This window comes from Ruditapes philippinarum, unplaced genomic scaffold, assembly GCF_026571515.1.
Source record: "Ruditapes philippinarum isolate M1 unplaced genomic scaffold, ASM2657151v2 ctg3938_1_1_1_1, whole genome shotgun sequence".
Classification (NCBI taxonomy): domain Eukaryota; kingdom Metazoa; phylum Mollusca; class Bivalvia; order Venerida; family Veneridae; genus Ruditapes; species Ruditapes philippinarum.
In genome coordinates this window covers 77,630-92,471 of record NW_026865755.1, presented here as the reverse complement: position 1 = coordinate 92,471, position 14,842 = coordinate 77,630, and the positions used below count along the sequence as shown (strand labels likewise).

The window sequence follows — 14,842 nt, the reverse complement described above, 5'->3', positions numbered from 1 at the left end:
TAAGCAAATCCCCCTACAATTTGGGCAGGGGGGGTTTTTTTTAAAAACATTTTAATCTGAAAAAAAAGTTATATATAAAATTTCAAAAGGGAAGGGGAAATTTTAGTTTTTAAAACCCTTTGGTCCCGCCATGAATTTTTTAATGAAAGTGTGAAGAAAAATTTTAAATTTTTCTTTTTTAAAACTTGATTTTTTTGTTGCCCAAGTTTTTTAAAACCTTTTTCCCGGGCCTTTTGTTTGTCATGGCATTTAAAAATTTATTATGGTTCCTGTGTGTTAAAATTTTTAAATTTACTAAAAATATTTTTTACAGTTTTTTAGTGCTATTCTTAATGGGGGCATTTCCTGCAGTCATAAATTTTTTGGCTCCAATTTTAATTTCCCTAAAATTTTTTGATAAATTTTTTAAATTTAAAAATTTGTCATTTTAAAGACAAAAAGGTAACAACTTTTGTAATTACTTTGTTCCCTTTAACCTTTTTTAAAACTTAAAATTTTATAAGAAACCAGTTTTAATCCAAAAATGGGTTTGGGCTTTTTCAAAAACTTTCGAATTAATTTTTCAATTTTTTAGCTTTTTTAATTTTTTTCTATTTGACGTAAAATTCTTGACTTGGTGAAAAATCCCTAAATTGTCCATTATGAGTTTAAAGTATTTGTTTTAAATCATAACTTTAAGCAAGGGCTTTAAAAATGAGAAAAAACCCTCACAGGGGTTTGGGTTTCAAAAGTTCATTTTTAAAAAAAAAGAAAGATAAAAAAACTAAATGTTTTCGGGCATTTGACAATCAGGGGGAATGGAGATTGTTTTGGATTTGTTGGGTTCCTGTACTTTAAAAAAATGGGAAATTTAGCCCAGTTTACTTTTTAAATTTTTTAACAGAATTGTATCTATTAAAAATTGATGCCGTGATATTTTTTACATGGGAAAAAATATCATGTGTTTCTATAGGAAATTTTCTAAATGAAGAATCACACAAAAGACTCACAAAAGTCCCTTTCGCAGAAGAACAATGTCTATAGTTTGAATATTTTTAAAAAGGGGAAAAAGATTCTGGTATAAAAAAGAGGCATTTTTAAAATTGGATTGATTCAAAAAAGACAAAAATTATATTGTTTTGCATTGGGTTTTAAATTTAGAAAAACCCATTGGGGGGTATTAAAAAAAGGGCATTTCCCAATTTTAAGCAAACTCCCAATTAGGAAGTGAAAAACCCCCTTACTTTTCCCTGGGGGTGCCGGGAATTAAACCTTTGTTAAATAAATAAATTTTAAAGGGGGTTGTAGGGAAATTATTTAAAGGGTTGTTTGCATTTAAAACCTGTCAGTGCTAACCCAAATTTTTTTTTTTTACACAAATTTTTTTTTTTTTTTTAAAAAGGGGAAATTGGAAAAATAAACTTTCAAAAAACCCCCCCCAGCCATTTTATAAAAAGTTAAAAAATTTTTAAACCACCACCCAAAAATAAAAATAAAAAATTTTAAAAAAGGGGCTAGAAATCCCATTTAATACCCAAAAAATTTAAAAAAAAAAAAATTAAATTATATAAAGGCTTTACAAAAACGGGCCCTAGTTTTGAAAAATCAATTCATTTTTTGAAAAACCTTTTGTATGGACATGCCCCCAAGGGGTTTAAAATCCCCTTTAAAATTAAAATTATCCCCTTTTCCCCCCCCCAATTGTCCCCCCTAACCCCCCTCCCCCCCATGTTTTTTCCCCCCTTGTATTTTTCTTTGAGAATGTAATAATTGTAATTTTTATAAAAATGGGTACCTTGATCCCTAATTTTATCCCCAAACATTATAATTAAAACTATATTTCCCCCCAATGGGGGGGGCAGTCCCCAAAATATTGTTTCCCTCTTTTACTTCTTTTTTGAGTTTTTGTATCATAGGCTTTTTATAATAGTAAAAAAATCAAAAAGGGTTGTATTATAGTATTAAAAAGGTTAAGTTTCGGGGGGGGTTGGTTTAAAAGGAAAATTTCATGGTTTTTTATTAAACCCAAAGAAAAAAATACGCCATTTTACTTTAAAGGGTTTCCCTTTCAGTGTTTAATGAAATTATTTTGGGAAAGTAAATTTTCCCTGTTTTATTTTCGGCCCCAAAGGACCCAATTCAGGGAAAAAATTTTAAGGAAAAAGTTTGGGAAAATGGGTTGGAGAAAGGATGGCCTTAAATGATGACGCCAAATGATGATGTTTAAAAACATATAAAAACCCAAACTTTTATCCCCGATTAAAAATGGATACGGGTTGAAATGTTGTTTAAATTTTGTTCGGGCCCAATATGTCTTTTTTCATGAGCTTTGGAAAAACAGTGACAGACCACAAATTTTTGGGAAATTTGGGAAAAAGAAAACTGCCCAAAAATGAAAAAAATTTTACTTCCCTTTTTTTATAAAATTTTGGTTTTAAACCCTTTTAATATTAAAACATGGGGAAATTTTTTCTACTATGTAAGGGAAAATAATCTCAAAATACTGAAAAAACCCACAAGGAAAAACCCCCAAGGGGGCACAATTAAAACAATCATGTTGACCCCCTTTCCCGGGGTTAAGTTTCATGACCCTTGGGTTTTTAAATACATTTTGAGCAAACGCTTTGAACAATTTGGGAAATTTTTTGAAAAATGGGGGAAAAGGATAAATTTGGGGGGCACCAAAAAAAAATAAAGTAAAATTATATCCCGGGGGAAAATAAAATCATATATTTAATTTAATTTTATTTGTTCTTTTTAGGATTGTTTCATCCCACTTTTTTTTAAAAAAAAAAAACGCTGTCATGGGGTTTAATATTTAAAAATTTGTTTTTGATCATTCTAAATTTTTGTCAAAAAAAAAAATAAGTTTTAAAAAAACACTTTTGGAAAAATTTTTTATAAACTCATATGATTATGTTCACAGTACTTTTTATCATCTCTCTTGTGTCCCAAATCTTCTCAGAACTGTGACACAAACAAAAAAATGAAGTAGCGTGAAATACTAAATGCGTCATTATATAAACGACTTGGACTAATAGAAATAAAGAATTAAAAGACCAATGAAAAACACGTTTACAAAAAAGGAAGGTTTTAGATTAATACCGAGAAGAAAAGCTGTAAAGCTATCCTTTTAAATTAATACTTTAAATATTTAAAATCGTCCATTTATGAAAGAAAAAAAAAATTGAGAAATTACTCATTTTAAACTTGTTCAAATGATTTTTTGACTTTCATTTAAATCAACCAAAAGATTATAAGGATAACTACTATATACCATTTCATCTGTTTGTTTTAAATGTCATGACAAAAAATTGAAGAAAATCTATGACAAAAGTTGTTGTATTTTATTATTGTATAACCTCTAATGGCTTGTTCATCTTTCCTAAAGGTGGGGGTCATATTTAATTAAGTGTATTCTTTAAAAGGTTTTTGATTAAATCAGAAAATGGAGAAAACATGAAATTCTTTCTTAATGTGATGTTAATGGGAAATCAAATTAAAAACAGTAATATGAGTTTTAAATGAAACTCAGCTTACAAATTATTAAAAACCAAATGTAAGAAAACTGTATTTCAGTGAACATCTGTTAAGAGATACAATATTAGACATTTAAGAAGGGATACATATTAATGTTTCACTTAATTGTTCAGCTTCATTTTTCACTCTTTTTGCATAATTTTAATAAATAAGATTTATTTAACTGAATTTGTTTTAGCTTAAGTCAGTGGCAATCTTGCTGTTTTTAATGCTTTCAAGGGATTACTTTTTCCAGAATAATTTTATTGCTCAACATTGTGACAATTTATTTGTATTACAATTGATTTTTATTTTTATATAGATATGTTTTATGAAGAGTCACCACGTGACACGACAACGAAGGGCTGTCTCCAAGGCAACATGAAATCCATGACAATTTGTGAAACTCATGAAGAAAGTCAGTAACCTTGTTGATTCGGATGTAAGATATGTCGATTTAACTTTAGTTCAGTAAGTGTCACTTTAGCCTTTCATGTAAGAACATATCCTGAAATTTTTGGGGTGAGACTTACTAAAGCCATCTTAGGAAGGAACAAGAAGCTTCATCACTAAGTTGTGCTGTATCTGGTTCCCTAACAATTTGTTCTACCAGCATGCATTTTATAAAATGCAACATACTTTTGCTTGAAAAAATTTTCTTTTCTCATTCATTAAAAAAAAAGATATTGAAAATAGCTTGTAACCAAAGTTCTTTCTCTGATCTTAATTTAATTTTATTCAGGGTAAAATTAACATCAACTAAAATGCCAATTTTAATGCATTGGGCAAAAAAGTACTATACTAGGAAAAAAGTTACCATGTGCTGGTTGATATTAGTAGCAAGTATGTATTATTTGGTAGTTTTCCTGAAATTCAGGATTAAATGTGACAACAAGAGAATAATCCAGTAGAACCCAAGCAATTGAATTTTATTTTAAGCATGATCAAGTTCTCTTGCACATAATTGAATTTATTGAAGTTGGATGAAAATTGTTTAAACAGAAAACTATTCTGTCAGCTGAAATAAAATTATAATCTAGGTCACTGTGTACTGTTAAAAAGTTGGCTACTTGTTATTTTTGACTTTCTTTATCACATGCTTATCAGGATAAATCTGATTTTCAAAAAAGATTTTACCTTGCCCATTCATTGATTTTAACATATAACTTACAATCGTTATTCAACCTTATTTTATATGAAGATAAGAAAAGAGAAGATGATAAAACTGTTTGCAGACCATCTTTAGGAATTACAGCTCATCTGAATCCTTATTTTTATATGATTTTCCAGTTGTCATTAAATAATTCCTTATTGTCCTCTGTATGCTAGAAATAGTCAAAGGTTGTTAGTAACCCCATGGACAATGTGTTTTTATTGCAGTTGGTCTGTAATGTCCTGATATGGACTCAAAGCCATGTTTGCCTTCCGTTTCAACCAGAGTTTACTTTGCTGCTGTTTTTAGCTCACCTGTCACAAAGTGACAGGGTGAGCTTTTGTGATCGCTTTTCGTCCGGCGTCCGTCCGTCCAGCGTCCGTCCGTCCGTAAACTTTTACTTTAAATGACCTTTCCTCATAAACACTAAGCCAATTTCATCCAAAACTTCACAGGAATGTTCCTTTGGTGGTCACCTTTAAAAAATGTTCAAAGATTTAATTCCATGCAGAACTTTAACAAAAAACTTTAAATATCTTCTTTTAAAAAAACCATAAAAGCTAGAGCTAAGATATTTGGCATGAAAACATCTTCTAGTGAGTGTCTACAAGTTTGTTCAAATAAAAGCCCTGGGGTCAAAATTGGCCCCGCCCCGGGGGATCATTGATTTTCCCTATATGCATATAGTAAAAACTTAAAAAATCTTCTTTTAAAGAACTCAAAAGAGCTATGGCTAAGATATTTAGCATCAAACATGTTCTAATAGGTGTCTACCAAGGTTGTTCAAATAAAAGCCCTGTGGTCAAAAATTGGCACCGCCCCGGGGTCATTGATTTTCCTTATATGTGTATAGCAAAACTTAAAAAATCTTCTTTGAAAAACCCAAATAGCTAGAGTTAAGATATTAAGCATGAAACATCTTTTAGTGAGTGTCTAACAAAAGTTTGTTCAAATAAAAGACCTGGGGTCAAAATTGGCCCCGCCCCGGGGGTCATTGATTTTCTTTATATGTGGTATAGCAAAAACTTAAAATCTTCTTTGAAAAAAACCCAAATAGCTAGAGTTTTAGATATTAAGCATGAAACATCTTCTAGTAAGTGTCTACAAAGTTTGTTCAAATAAAAAAGCCCTGGGGTCAAAACTGGCCCGGCCCCAGGGTGTCATTGTTTTTAACTATATGTGTATAGTAAAAACTTAAAAAAAAATCTTCTTTTAAAAAGCCCAAAGAGTTAGAGCTTAGATGTTTAGCATGAAACATCTTCTTATGGATGTCTACCAAGTTTGTGCAAATAAAAAGCCCTTGGGTTAAATTGGCCCTGCAACGTTGGGGGGGGGGGTGGTGGTGGTGGTTGGGGGGGGCCTATATACAGGTGAGCGACCTCAGGGCCATCATGGCCCTCTTGTTATGAATTAAGATTTAATCATGTTGATTACATGTTTTGCTTTAAACAGAAAAGTTGAATTTGAAGAAACTCGCTCTTCCCATGATTAAACTTGTCAATTGTATTTGCTTATTGAGATTGGGGAAGAATATCATTTTGGAAATTAATTTCCTGTGAATCGTTGATTGGACAACCTCGTTAATGTTAAATGATTAGTTTCTGATCTCTAAAAGATTAATATAATTTTTTTTTGGTGTGGAATATTTAGAAACTGCAATAATAATAAATGCAATGTACTTTTTATTGTTCCAGAATAATTTGAGTACTGTAACTGATTTAAATAACCCTACCCAACCAACAACGTCTATACAGAGGTCAAGTCCACCAAGATTAAAACCTGGTGATAAAAAAGAAAAAAGTGAAGACTTTCATTCCAGACAAGAGCAACTACAAAATGAGGCTAAAATGGCTCTTGCACAGGTTTGTTGATTTCACTCCAACACTAGAGGAAAGAAGTGTCATTTAACAATTTATGAATCACAGTAGATTAATTCTTGTCTTGCCTTATAGGATGCCTATTTATAAGTACTTTAGTAACACAGTATGTGCCCTTGAAAAAGTTCTCCATCCCTTGACAGGATTGTGAGATCCCAAGAAATATCAAAGCATCAAATGAAATATTTCAATGAATCTTTCTGTAAAGATGTCAAAATTAAGGTCATTTCCTTTCAACATGTTAATGTCTTTTAACTTCTTTGTTCTATAAAATGTAGACTAAGAATAATGTTATTCCTTTAACAATGGATCTTGTGTAGATAGCAAACCGGATCATGTAAAGCCATATACGATGTTGATTAACTGATCCTGATCTATTATTTAGTTTTGCTTTAATTGCCGTTTTTGTAAAACATATTTTATTCAAAAGACAAGCAATTAAGAAAATCAAATTTTCATTTGGACTATTCTGTTAACTTGGTCAAATGTCACTTATTGTCCATTCTTAATCTCAAAGTTTGCACTGTTTTTCTCAATGTTTGGCACTGTACACTTACAAAGGGGATTTTACACCCATAGGTTAATCATTATGTTTACCTTACCGAGTCCATGTGTACATTATTACATCTATACAAGAAAGTATATCAGGAGTAGTGGCATTACATACAAACTTACAGGCAATTATATTGGATCAACAGCGACATTACAAATCTGGGTCTAGACTTTTACTTCTGAAAATCAATGTTGGTTTATACACGATTAGATTTTGTTGTGAGAAAAAAAATGTCAATTATGTTATCAAATATTCACTTTTTTCCTGGCTGTCAGTATCACTTTCTTATATAGTTTTTTAGTGAATGAAACATCATCTGTATCTTCAAATTAACTCTTTAATTAAAAAAAACACCAACAAAACCTTATTTTGTTTTACAAGGTAATTTCTATCTGTATAGTTAATTTTGACTTCAAAACTTTCCCATGTATAATCGAAATACATTATATTTTATGATATTATTAAAAAAAATATTGTAGTGAAAAGTATTGAAATTGGTAAAAGGCACATGGCTTTACCTCTGAAAATCAATGTTGGTTTATACACGATTAGATTTTGTTGTGAGAAAAAAATGTCAATTATGTTATCAAATATTCACTTTTTTCCTGGCTGTCAGTATAACTGTCTTATATAGTTTTTTCTTTAGTGAATGAAACCTTATCTGTATCTTCAAATTGACACTTTAATTTTAAAAAACCCCAACAAAACCTTATGTTTATTGGTAACATGTTGTAAGGTGGATTTTAAATGAGAAATGGTATGATTAATCTCATGTTCTAGTGCATAAAATGCTATATGACAATTTTGTACATTTTGTTTTACAACATAATTATTTATCTGTATAGTTAATTTTGACTTCAAAACTTTCCCATGTGTAAATTCGAAATACATTATATTTTATGATATTATTAAAAATTGTAAAAAAAAACAACAACACAGACACTACTTTCAGGTCTTGATTAATTATTGTAGTGAAAATTATTGAAATTGGTAAATTTTAAGGCACATGGCTTGAATATTTAGCTATTTTTTATTTCTTATAAAAGTTTTCAGTACATTATTTTAAATCTAACGTTAATTCTAAAAAAAACTTTGATGATCACACCAATCTTGTTTCTGCACATATTTTCTTTAATAATTTAGAATGATGTGTAAAGATAAATTGTATTTCTAATACAGGCTGGATCTATGGCACATATGCAATTGGAAATTGAGAAGCAGTTAAAGAAGAAATCTCCAATGGCTGAAATGGTAAATTTGTGTTATTATTTTACAGAAAACTTTTATTTACAGACCTTGGAGTTTATTTCTAAAGGCTACCTTAAATCTAACCTGGAATATTTGACAGTATTAGCAATGGCACATTAAGATAAGATAACGGGTTGATTTGGAGGAACATAACAAGTCAAAGGGGAACTTTCTATGTACATTTTTCATACAAAAATCTGGAAAGGAGTGATCCTTTAGAAGCAACGGAAACAATATTAAATAAAAATTGCAGAACATAAAACAGCACAAAATGATTTGCTATAAAGTGCAGGTGTACACAGTTTTTAATCAGTTTAGTTACTTTATATCAAGTTTCCTATTCTATATTAGCAAAAGAAACATAACAATATTCATCGATTATGGAATCATATTGTATGCCATTTCAATATATTCAACTTTATATTTGTTGACTTATGTTGTTGTAACCGCCTCCGTGGTTGAGGAGTTAGAGTCAATTACTTCTAATCCAGTTACCTCTCTGGCGTGGGTTCGATCCCCAGGAGATGTTTTGGTAGTTTAGCACGGAGGAAGGTAATCTAGTACTGGTGTAACTCTCCAGGAACGGTGGTTAGGAAACTACCCGCCTATATTACTGAAATACTGTTGGAAAAAGGCGTAAAATGAAACAAACAAACAATTTATGTTGATTTAATTCGTTATTTACAAGAAAAAAATTGGTAACTGTTTTCAATTTTGTTCAGGATTTGCATTCTTTTGAAAAAATGAAAATTATTTACAACACTGATCAAGTTATAGAAAATTATACATGGACAGTCTACATGCTGTTTAAACATGTATAAACTATTCACAAAGAAAGGTCTATAAACACTCTACATTGCTAATACATTATTTAACTCCCAACTTCAAATAACACCAGACTCATTATTACATAAACAAAAAAGCAGTTGAGAAAAAGAAACTCCCGTGTAACTAAGTACACAATCGAACAAACACTTTTCTTTTAACCCAGCGTATGGTAAAACGAAGTAGTAGATTGCTGTGAGTCATGTCAGTTCACATTAGAAGTAAATTATTGATTATTGTTGGTGGATGCAACAAGACAAAACTGTATTGATATATCAGCCGTAATTTATTGTAATATACTCCAGTCTGGCAGAGAGGAGAACATTCTCATCCACACAAAGCAAATATGTCAAGTTCAGTGTAAAAATGTTTTATCTGAAATAATGTAGGGAAACTTACTGAGTAGATGAACTAACTTCCAAATGTTCAGTTGAATTCTCTTTATTTTGTGTTTGTCACTAAAGTTATTTAATCATCTTTTACTTTACTTGGATTTTTCGTTTTGATAAGTATTTAGACTCCAAAATGATAAACATGCTGGTTTTCAATTTTTAAAATGTTTAGTTTTATTTGGTATTCTCAATGCAGTTTAATTGTCAGTAGCATCAGTGCACTGCTAATGTTTTCTTAACATTAGTCAACTGATATACACATATAATCATAACAAAACAGATAGGCTATGTAACCAGCTTTAGTTACTTTGAAACTTTTATGTTTTTTCAATGTTATTAATGATTCTCACGAAACAACAGGTCATTTATGCTGAAATAACACTATATTTTATCTGGGACAATATATAATATTCTTGCATATCAGACAGGATTGTCTTGCATATCAGACAGGGTTATCTACCGTTTACACCGGTGCTAGAAAACCCTGTCTGACACCTCCCGTGTAAGACAAGTCGCGTGCTTTAAATGACGTCATTGCAGTTCGCCTTTTATGAATGAATTGCGTTCTTAAAATGACGTCACTTAACCGTTATGAATGAAGTTGTAAGTTCATACGCTACTATAAGAAAAAGTACGCAATGAGAATATCAGTTTTCGTAATTTCTGTTCTGAATATAATTGATATGATATAAGCAAGAAAAAGAATCAAACATTGGCTGTCGGTGCAGACGGGAATATCTAGCTCTCGGTTAACTGTTTAGCAGAAACTCGACAGAGCCTTATTACCGCCGTAAACAGTTACCCTCGAGCTAGATATTACGGTCTGTACCGGCAGCCAGTGTAAGATTCTTATAATTTTACGCATATAATTTGACTCCTTGATATTGTAATATTATTATATTAAATTTGTTATTAACAGGTTGGAATTCCAGGCCTTGGTGAGAAACATAGGAAGAAACTTAGTTTAAGACAACTACAACAGATGAATTTGGCTTCCATTCAAGTCTTGTATAACGATTTACAAACACAAATTGAAAGTAAGTACATGTATAAACAAAGTTCAAAGGAGACATTCGTGTGTAAAGTTAATGTTTTTGTCTAAGATTTTTACGAATTACTTCAAGAAAATTTATATGTAAAACTGACATTACAGCAATTTTAAAGAAAAAACGACCATCTTTTTGTATACAGTACTTTAACATACTTGTTGTAACTGAAATATTGTAAAGTTTTAATGTTTTTGCATTTAGCAGAAGTTATCATATAAGATGATTTATGTACTAAGTGATATTAGGTGGCTGAGTTAGAATCCCCATCCAACATTCATTGAATCAAAATATCTTTTTTGACGTTTTTGAATGATTCATTTGTGCATTATTTTCTTCGATGTATGCTTGAAAATAAATTTTTTGTTATCATTTAATCAAAATAATTTTTCAAGTCTTTGGATGATAAACTTTTCTATCAGTTTTGTCAATGTGTACTTAAAATGTATATTTCGTGTTAACTTTTACGATTTATGGTCCTTTTTATACAAGCAATACTTACTGGTCTTAATAAATGTTTTGACAGTTTTTCTAGTATGTCTGATCTGTTTCTATATGAAGTTTTGAACATTTCAATGTTAAAATGTCAATAATTGATTTGTAAATAACGTCCTAGCCTAGCCTAAATTTTTTGTAACATATTCAAATATTCTACAACTTCAATATTAGATGATATTTATAAATTTTGTTATATTTTCAGGTTTAAATGAGGAACTCGTACATCTGCTTATGGAGAGAGACGAGTTACACATGGCCCAGGATTCAATGCTGGTTGATATAGAAGATTTAACAAGGTTAGTCAAGTATTTTTTTTCTTCCACCAACGAAGATGTGGCAATAATTAGTCCCCTACCGGTTTACCGGAGGGGACTTTAGGTTTACCCTCCGTCCGTCTGTCCGTCCGTCCGTCTGTCCGTCCGTCCGTCTGTCCGTCTGTCAGTCCGTCAGTCCGTCCGTCCACAAAACTGGATCCCGCGATAACTTGAAAAGTACTGAAAATATTTTAATGAAACTTGGTATATGGATAGATGGCAGTATGGAGATTATGCACGTCTTTTTCTTTTCTTCCTATATTGAAAATTCTGGTTGCTATGGCAACAAATAGGCTAAAAATATGGCAAATTTTACACATAAACTGGATCCAGTGATAAAGCAAAAAGTACTGGAAATATTTTTATGAAACTTGACATATGGGTAGATGGCAGTCTTGAGATTATGCACGTCTTTTTCTTTTCTTCCTATGTTGAAAATTCCGGTTGCTATGGCAACACAGAGACTGAAAATATGGGCAAATTTTACACATAAACTGAATCCAGTGATATATCAAAAAGTACTAGAAATATTTTTATGAAACTTGACATATGGGTAGATGGCAGTCTTGAGATTATGCATGTCTTATCTGTTTTTCCTATTTTGAAAAAATATGAGTTGCCTTGGCAACAAATAGGCTTAAAAAACATGGCAAATATAACAATATTTGTGATTAGTCAAAAAGAGCTGAAATTTTTTTATGAAATTGCATCTTAATTCAAAAGTTATCTCCTGTTTAAGAATTTTGCTTTTAAAAAATGTTATATTTTGGTAACAGGGATGTTTCAAATATTAACTTTAGAGTGTCCTTCAGTCTGTCTGTCTGTCTGTCATAAAAAACTGTTTCCTGTGATCACTTCTAAAGAATTTTTCCAACAAATTTACTTAAAATAGAGAAAAATTGAAACATTAGTGAATGGCCCTTCAGAATGTTGATGGGGTTCTAACCGGTAGGGGACTTATGGATTGCTTGCAATACTATGATAATTGCTTGTTTATAAAAACAAATATTCAGGATGTTAGATAGATATTGAAATGTTTGTCAACTAAAATTATGATTTTATTTTGGTTGAATTTTAAGCTCCACTAACACTGTAAATGTCAAATTATGTGATGTATATGTACACATTCAGTTTGATATTGCTCGGGAAATCGATTTAAATAATGTTCTAGATTTTATCGAATGGCAAACAATATGTTTTTAAGTTTAAGCTTTAGAATTGCCTTATTTCAACATACTTGTTACATATGAACTAGTTAATTTTACATTGTTCCTTTATTTTATTCTGATGCTTAGAACTTTGCCATTACTTGTCTGTCTGATTGTCCAGAACAAATAGAATGAGATTTGCCTCTTCAATCAATTTTTTTTTTGTTGAAAATCTGTATTCAAACGCTATCGTTCTTGCATCACATTGATCACTATTGAGCTTTTTATAAAGCTGAATTTTATCATTACACGGTGATTTGATTTTATTGTTACATATTTTAGGAGAGCGGAAGAGTTAGCAGAGCGTGCCAATCGAACTGGAGGGAATAAAGGAAACAAGACAACTAGTGTTAAAGGAAAGCTCCCAGCAAGATAGCATATTATATAACTATTAAATATCAAAAAACTAACATAGGCTGTGTTATATAGAACAACACAAGACTGGACGGAAGTTGTCACATGCAAAACCCATGCAAAAGCATTATGACAGTTACGATGAGTAGATTCGCAAATTATACTAATAGAACATATAGAAATGTAATTTGGAAGTAACATAAATGTAAGGACTATGTTGTGTTGTACAAGAAAGTGATTTAAAATTTAAAAGGCATAAAACAATACATACATGACATACACTATGAAATTTACAATGTACATGTTGAAGTGATCATATGTATGGATATACATGTTTAGCTAAATAATTATAATCTAGCAACTTACAAAATGATTACGGAAAGAAAAGATTGTTTTATGTTTAGTGGTTTTAAACCAGTTGATAACTAGGGTGTTGAGACATTCCGTAATTAATGGAATAAAGATCTGTGTCATGTGTCCTTTTTCTCTAACAATATATATGTCATGTAATGCCATTTAGTTGACTTCTTGTATGTTAATTAGTGTTAACATGTATTCTTAAAAAACAAATAATGCTTTTCTATTGATAATGGTTTTTCCATCTTGTAAAGGACTTTAATTTGGATTTTCTTTTCATGGCTTTTAGTTTTAATCTGAATGTGGCAATTTTTTAAAAGAAAAAGCTTACCGTCACATGGTATCCGTCGACAAAGTATTATCTGAATTTCCTTACATAAATCTGGCTTGAGACTTAATGAAGTGAATAACTAATACTAATTTGTGATTGCATAATGTGTGGGTTTCACAACACACATTTAATTAACAATGAGCAGGAAGGAATTTCACTTTGTGGCTTGCATTTAATATATTAACTAATATTTACCAAAATAATTGAACTAATTGTGTTTTTGTTATCACTTTGAGACATATTCATTTAAACTAATTATGTCATATTATACAAGAGATAGCTGCAACAACAGGTATTTAAGGTTTTTCGACAAAATTGTTAAAACAGGATAAGCATCAATTTTTTTTATTTTTTATATTCCGTTTAAATTTCAATAAAGGTAGTATATGAAGAAAGTTTTTATTAATTAATGTGTATTTCATTGATTCGTATATGATATACCTGTGTAATAGTTCGTGCAAATTTGATTATGAAAAAAAACCTTGAATGTTACATTTACTTGTTTATTATTGTTACTGTCGGGAGTCAAAAAAACAATTATAAATTCGATAATATCAATATGTTGTTTCATTTGTAGCGCTATTTACAATTTATGACTTGGATCAATAGATGATTAATCAGATACATTAAGAATGAGAGTTTTGGTGTTTGTAAATCAAAATGTAAACATTTTCATAATTTTGTCTTAGTCTATTGTATTGTAATGTACCTTTTGTAACTGGCACATATTTTTAACTTGTTTTCATGCTAATTCAAAATAAATCTTAAAAAATGAGATAAATAAAAAATATAAATGCTCAAACTTTTGTTTTTAAGACTTAACCATACAAAAATTTTTTGGTGGTATTCGAATATATCCAAAAACGTTTGATTGTTACTTGATTATGCCTCACGTATCTTTTGATAGGTCGATTGCCATCGTCCAAATAGAATGAAATGCTTTTTGTGATTGCTTTTAATGTTTGCCCTGAAGTGATTGGCACCCTTGAAGTGATTGCTGCGCCCTGAATGATTGTTTCACCGCCTAAAATGACAAGTACATTTCAAAAATAAAAATTCACATTTTTTGCTTGTGAGTTTTCTTTTCATGAAAATGACAGGGAAGAGGGGGGAAAGTTCATTAACTGTTTACCTTTGGGAAAAATTTTTCGGTGACATATAAAGAATAATTTTTATAAAGGAAAATTT

General features: G+C 30.4%; 1 protein-coding gene across 1 annotated transcript; it reads left to right on the top strand.

The window, feature by feature from the left end:
- Positions 1-3,851: 3,851 nt before the first annotated feature.
- LOC132730194 (schwannomin-interacting protein 1-like) lies at positions 3,852-14,252 on the top strand. Its single transcript, XM_060716050.1, has 6 exons — positions 3,852-3,940; positions 6,346-6,513; positions 8,261-8,332; positions 10,466-10,583; positions 11,293-11,386; positions 12,895-14,252. Exons 1-6 carry the CDS (start codon positions 3,908-3,910, stop codon positions 12,986-12,988), a joined length of 579 nt encoding a protein of 192 aa, XP_060572033.1. The 5' UTR covers positions 3,852-3,907; the 3' UTR covers positions 12,989-14,252.
- Positions 14,253-14,842: the final 590 nt, after the last annotated feature.

Coding starts and splice junctions, on each gene's coding strand:
- LOC132730194 (XM_060716050.1), top strand. CDS start 3,908: ATGAAGAAAGTCAGTAACCTTGTTGATTCGGAT. Junction 8,333..10,465: donor AATCTCCAATGGCTGAAATG/GTAAATTTGTGT, acceptor TGTTATTAACAG/GTTGGAATTCCAGGCCTTGG. Junction 10,584..11,292: donor TTTACAAACACAAATTGAAA/GTAAGTACATGT, acceptor TTATATTTTCAG/GTTTAAATGAGGAACTCGTA.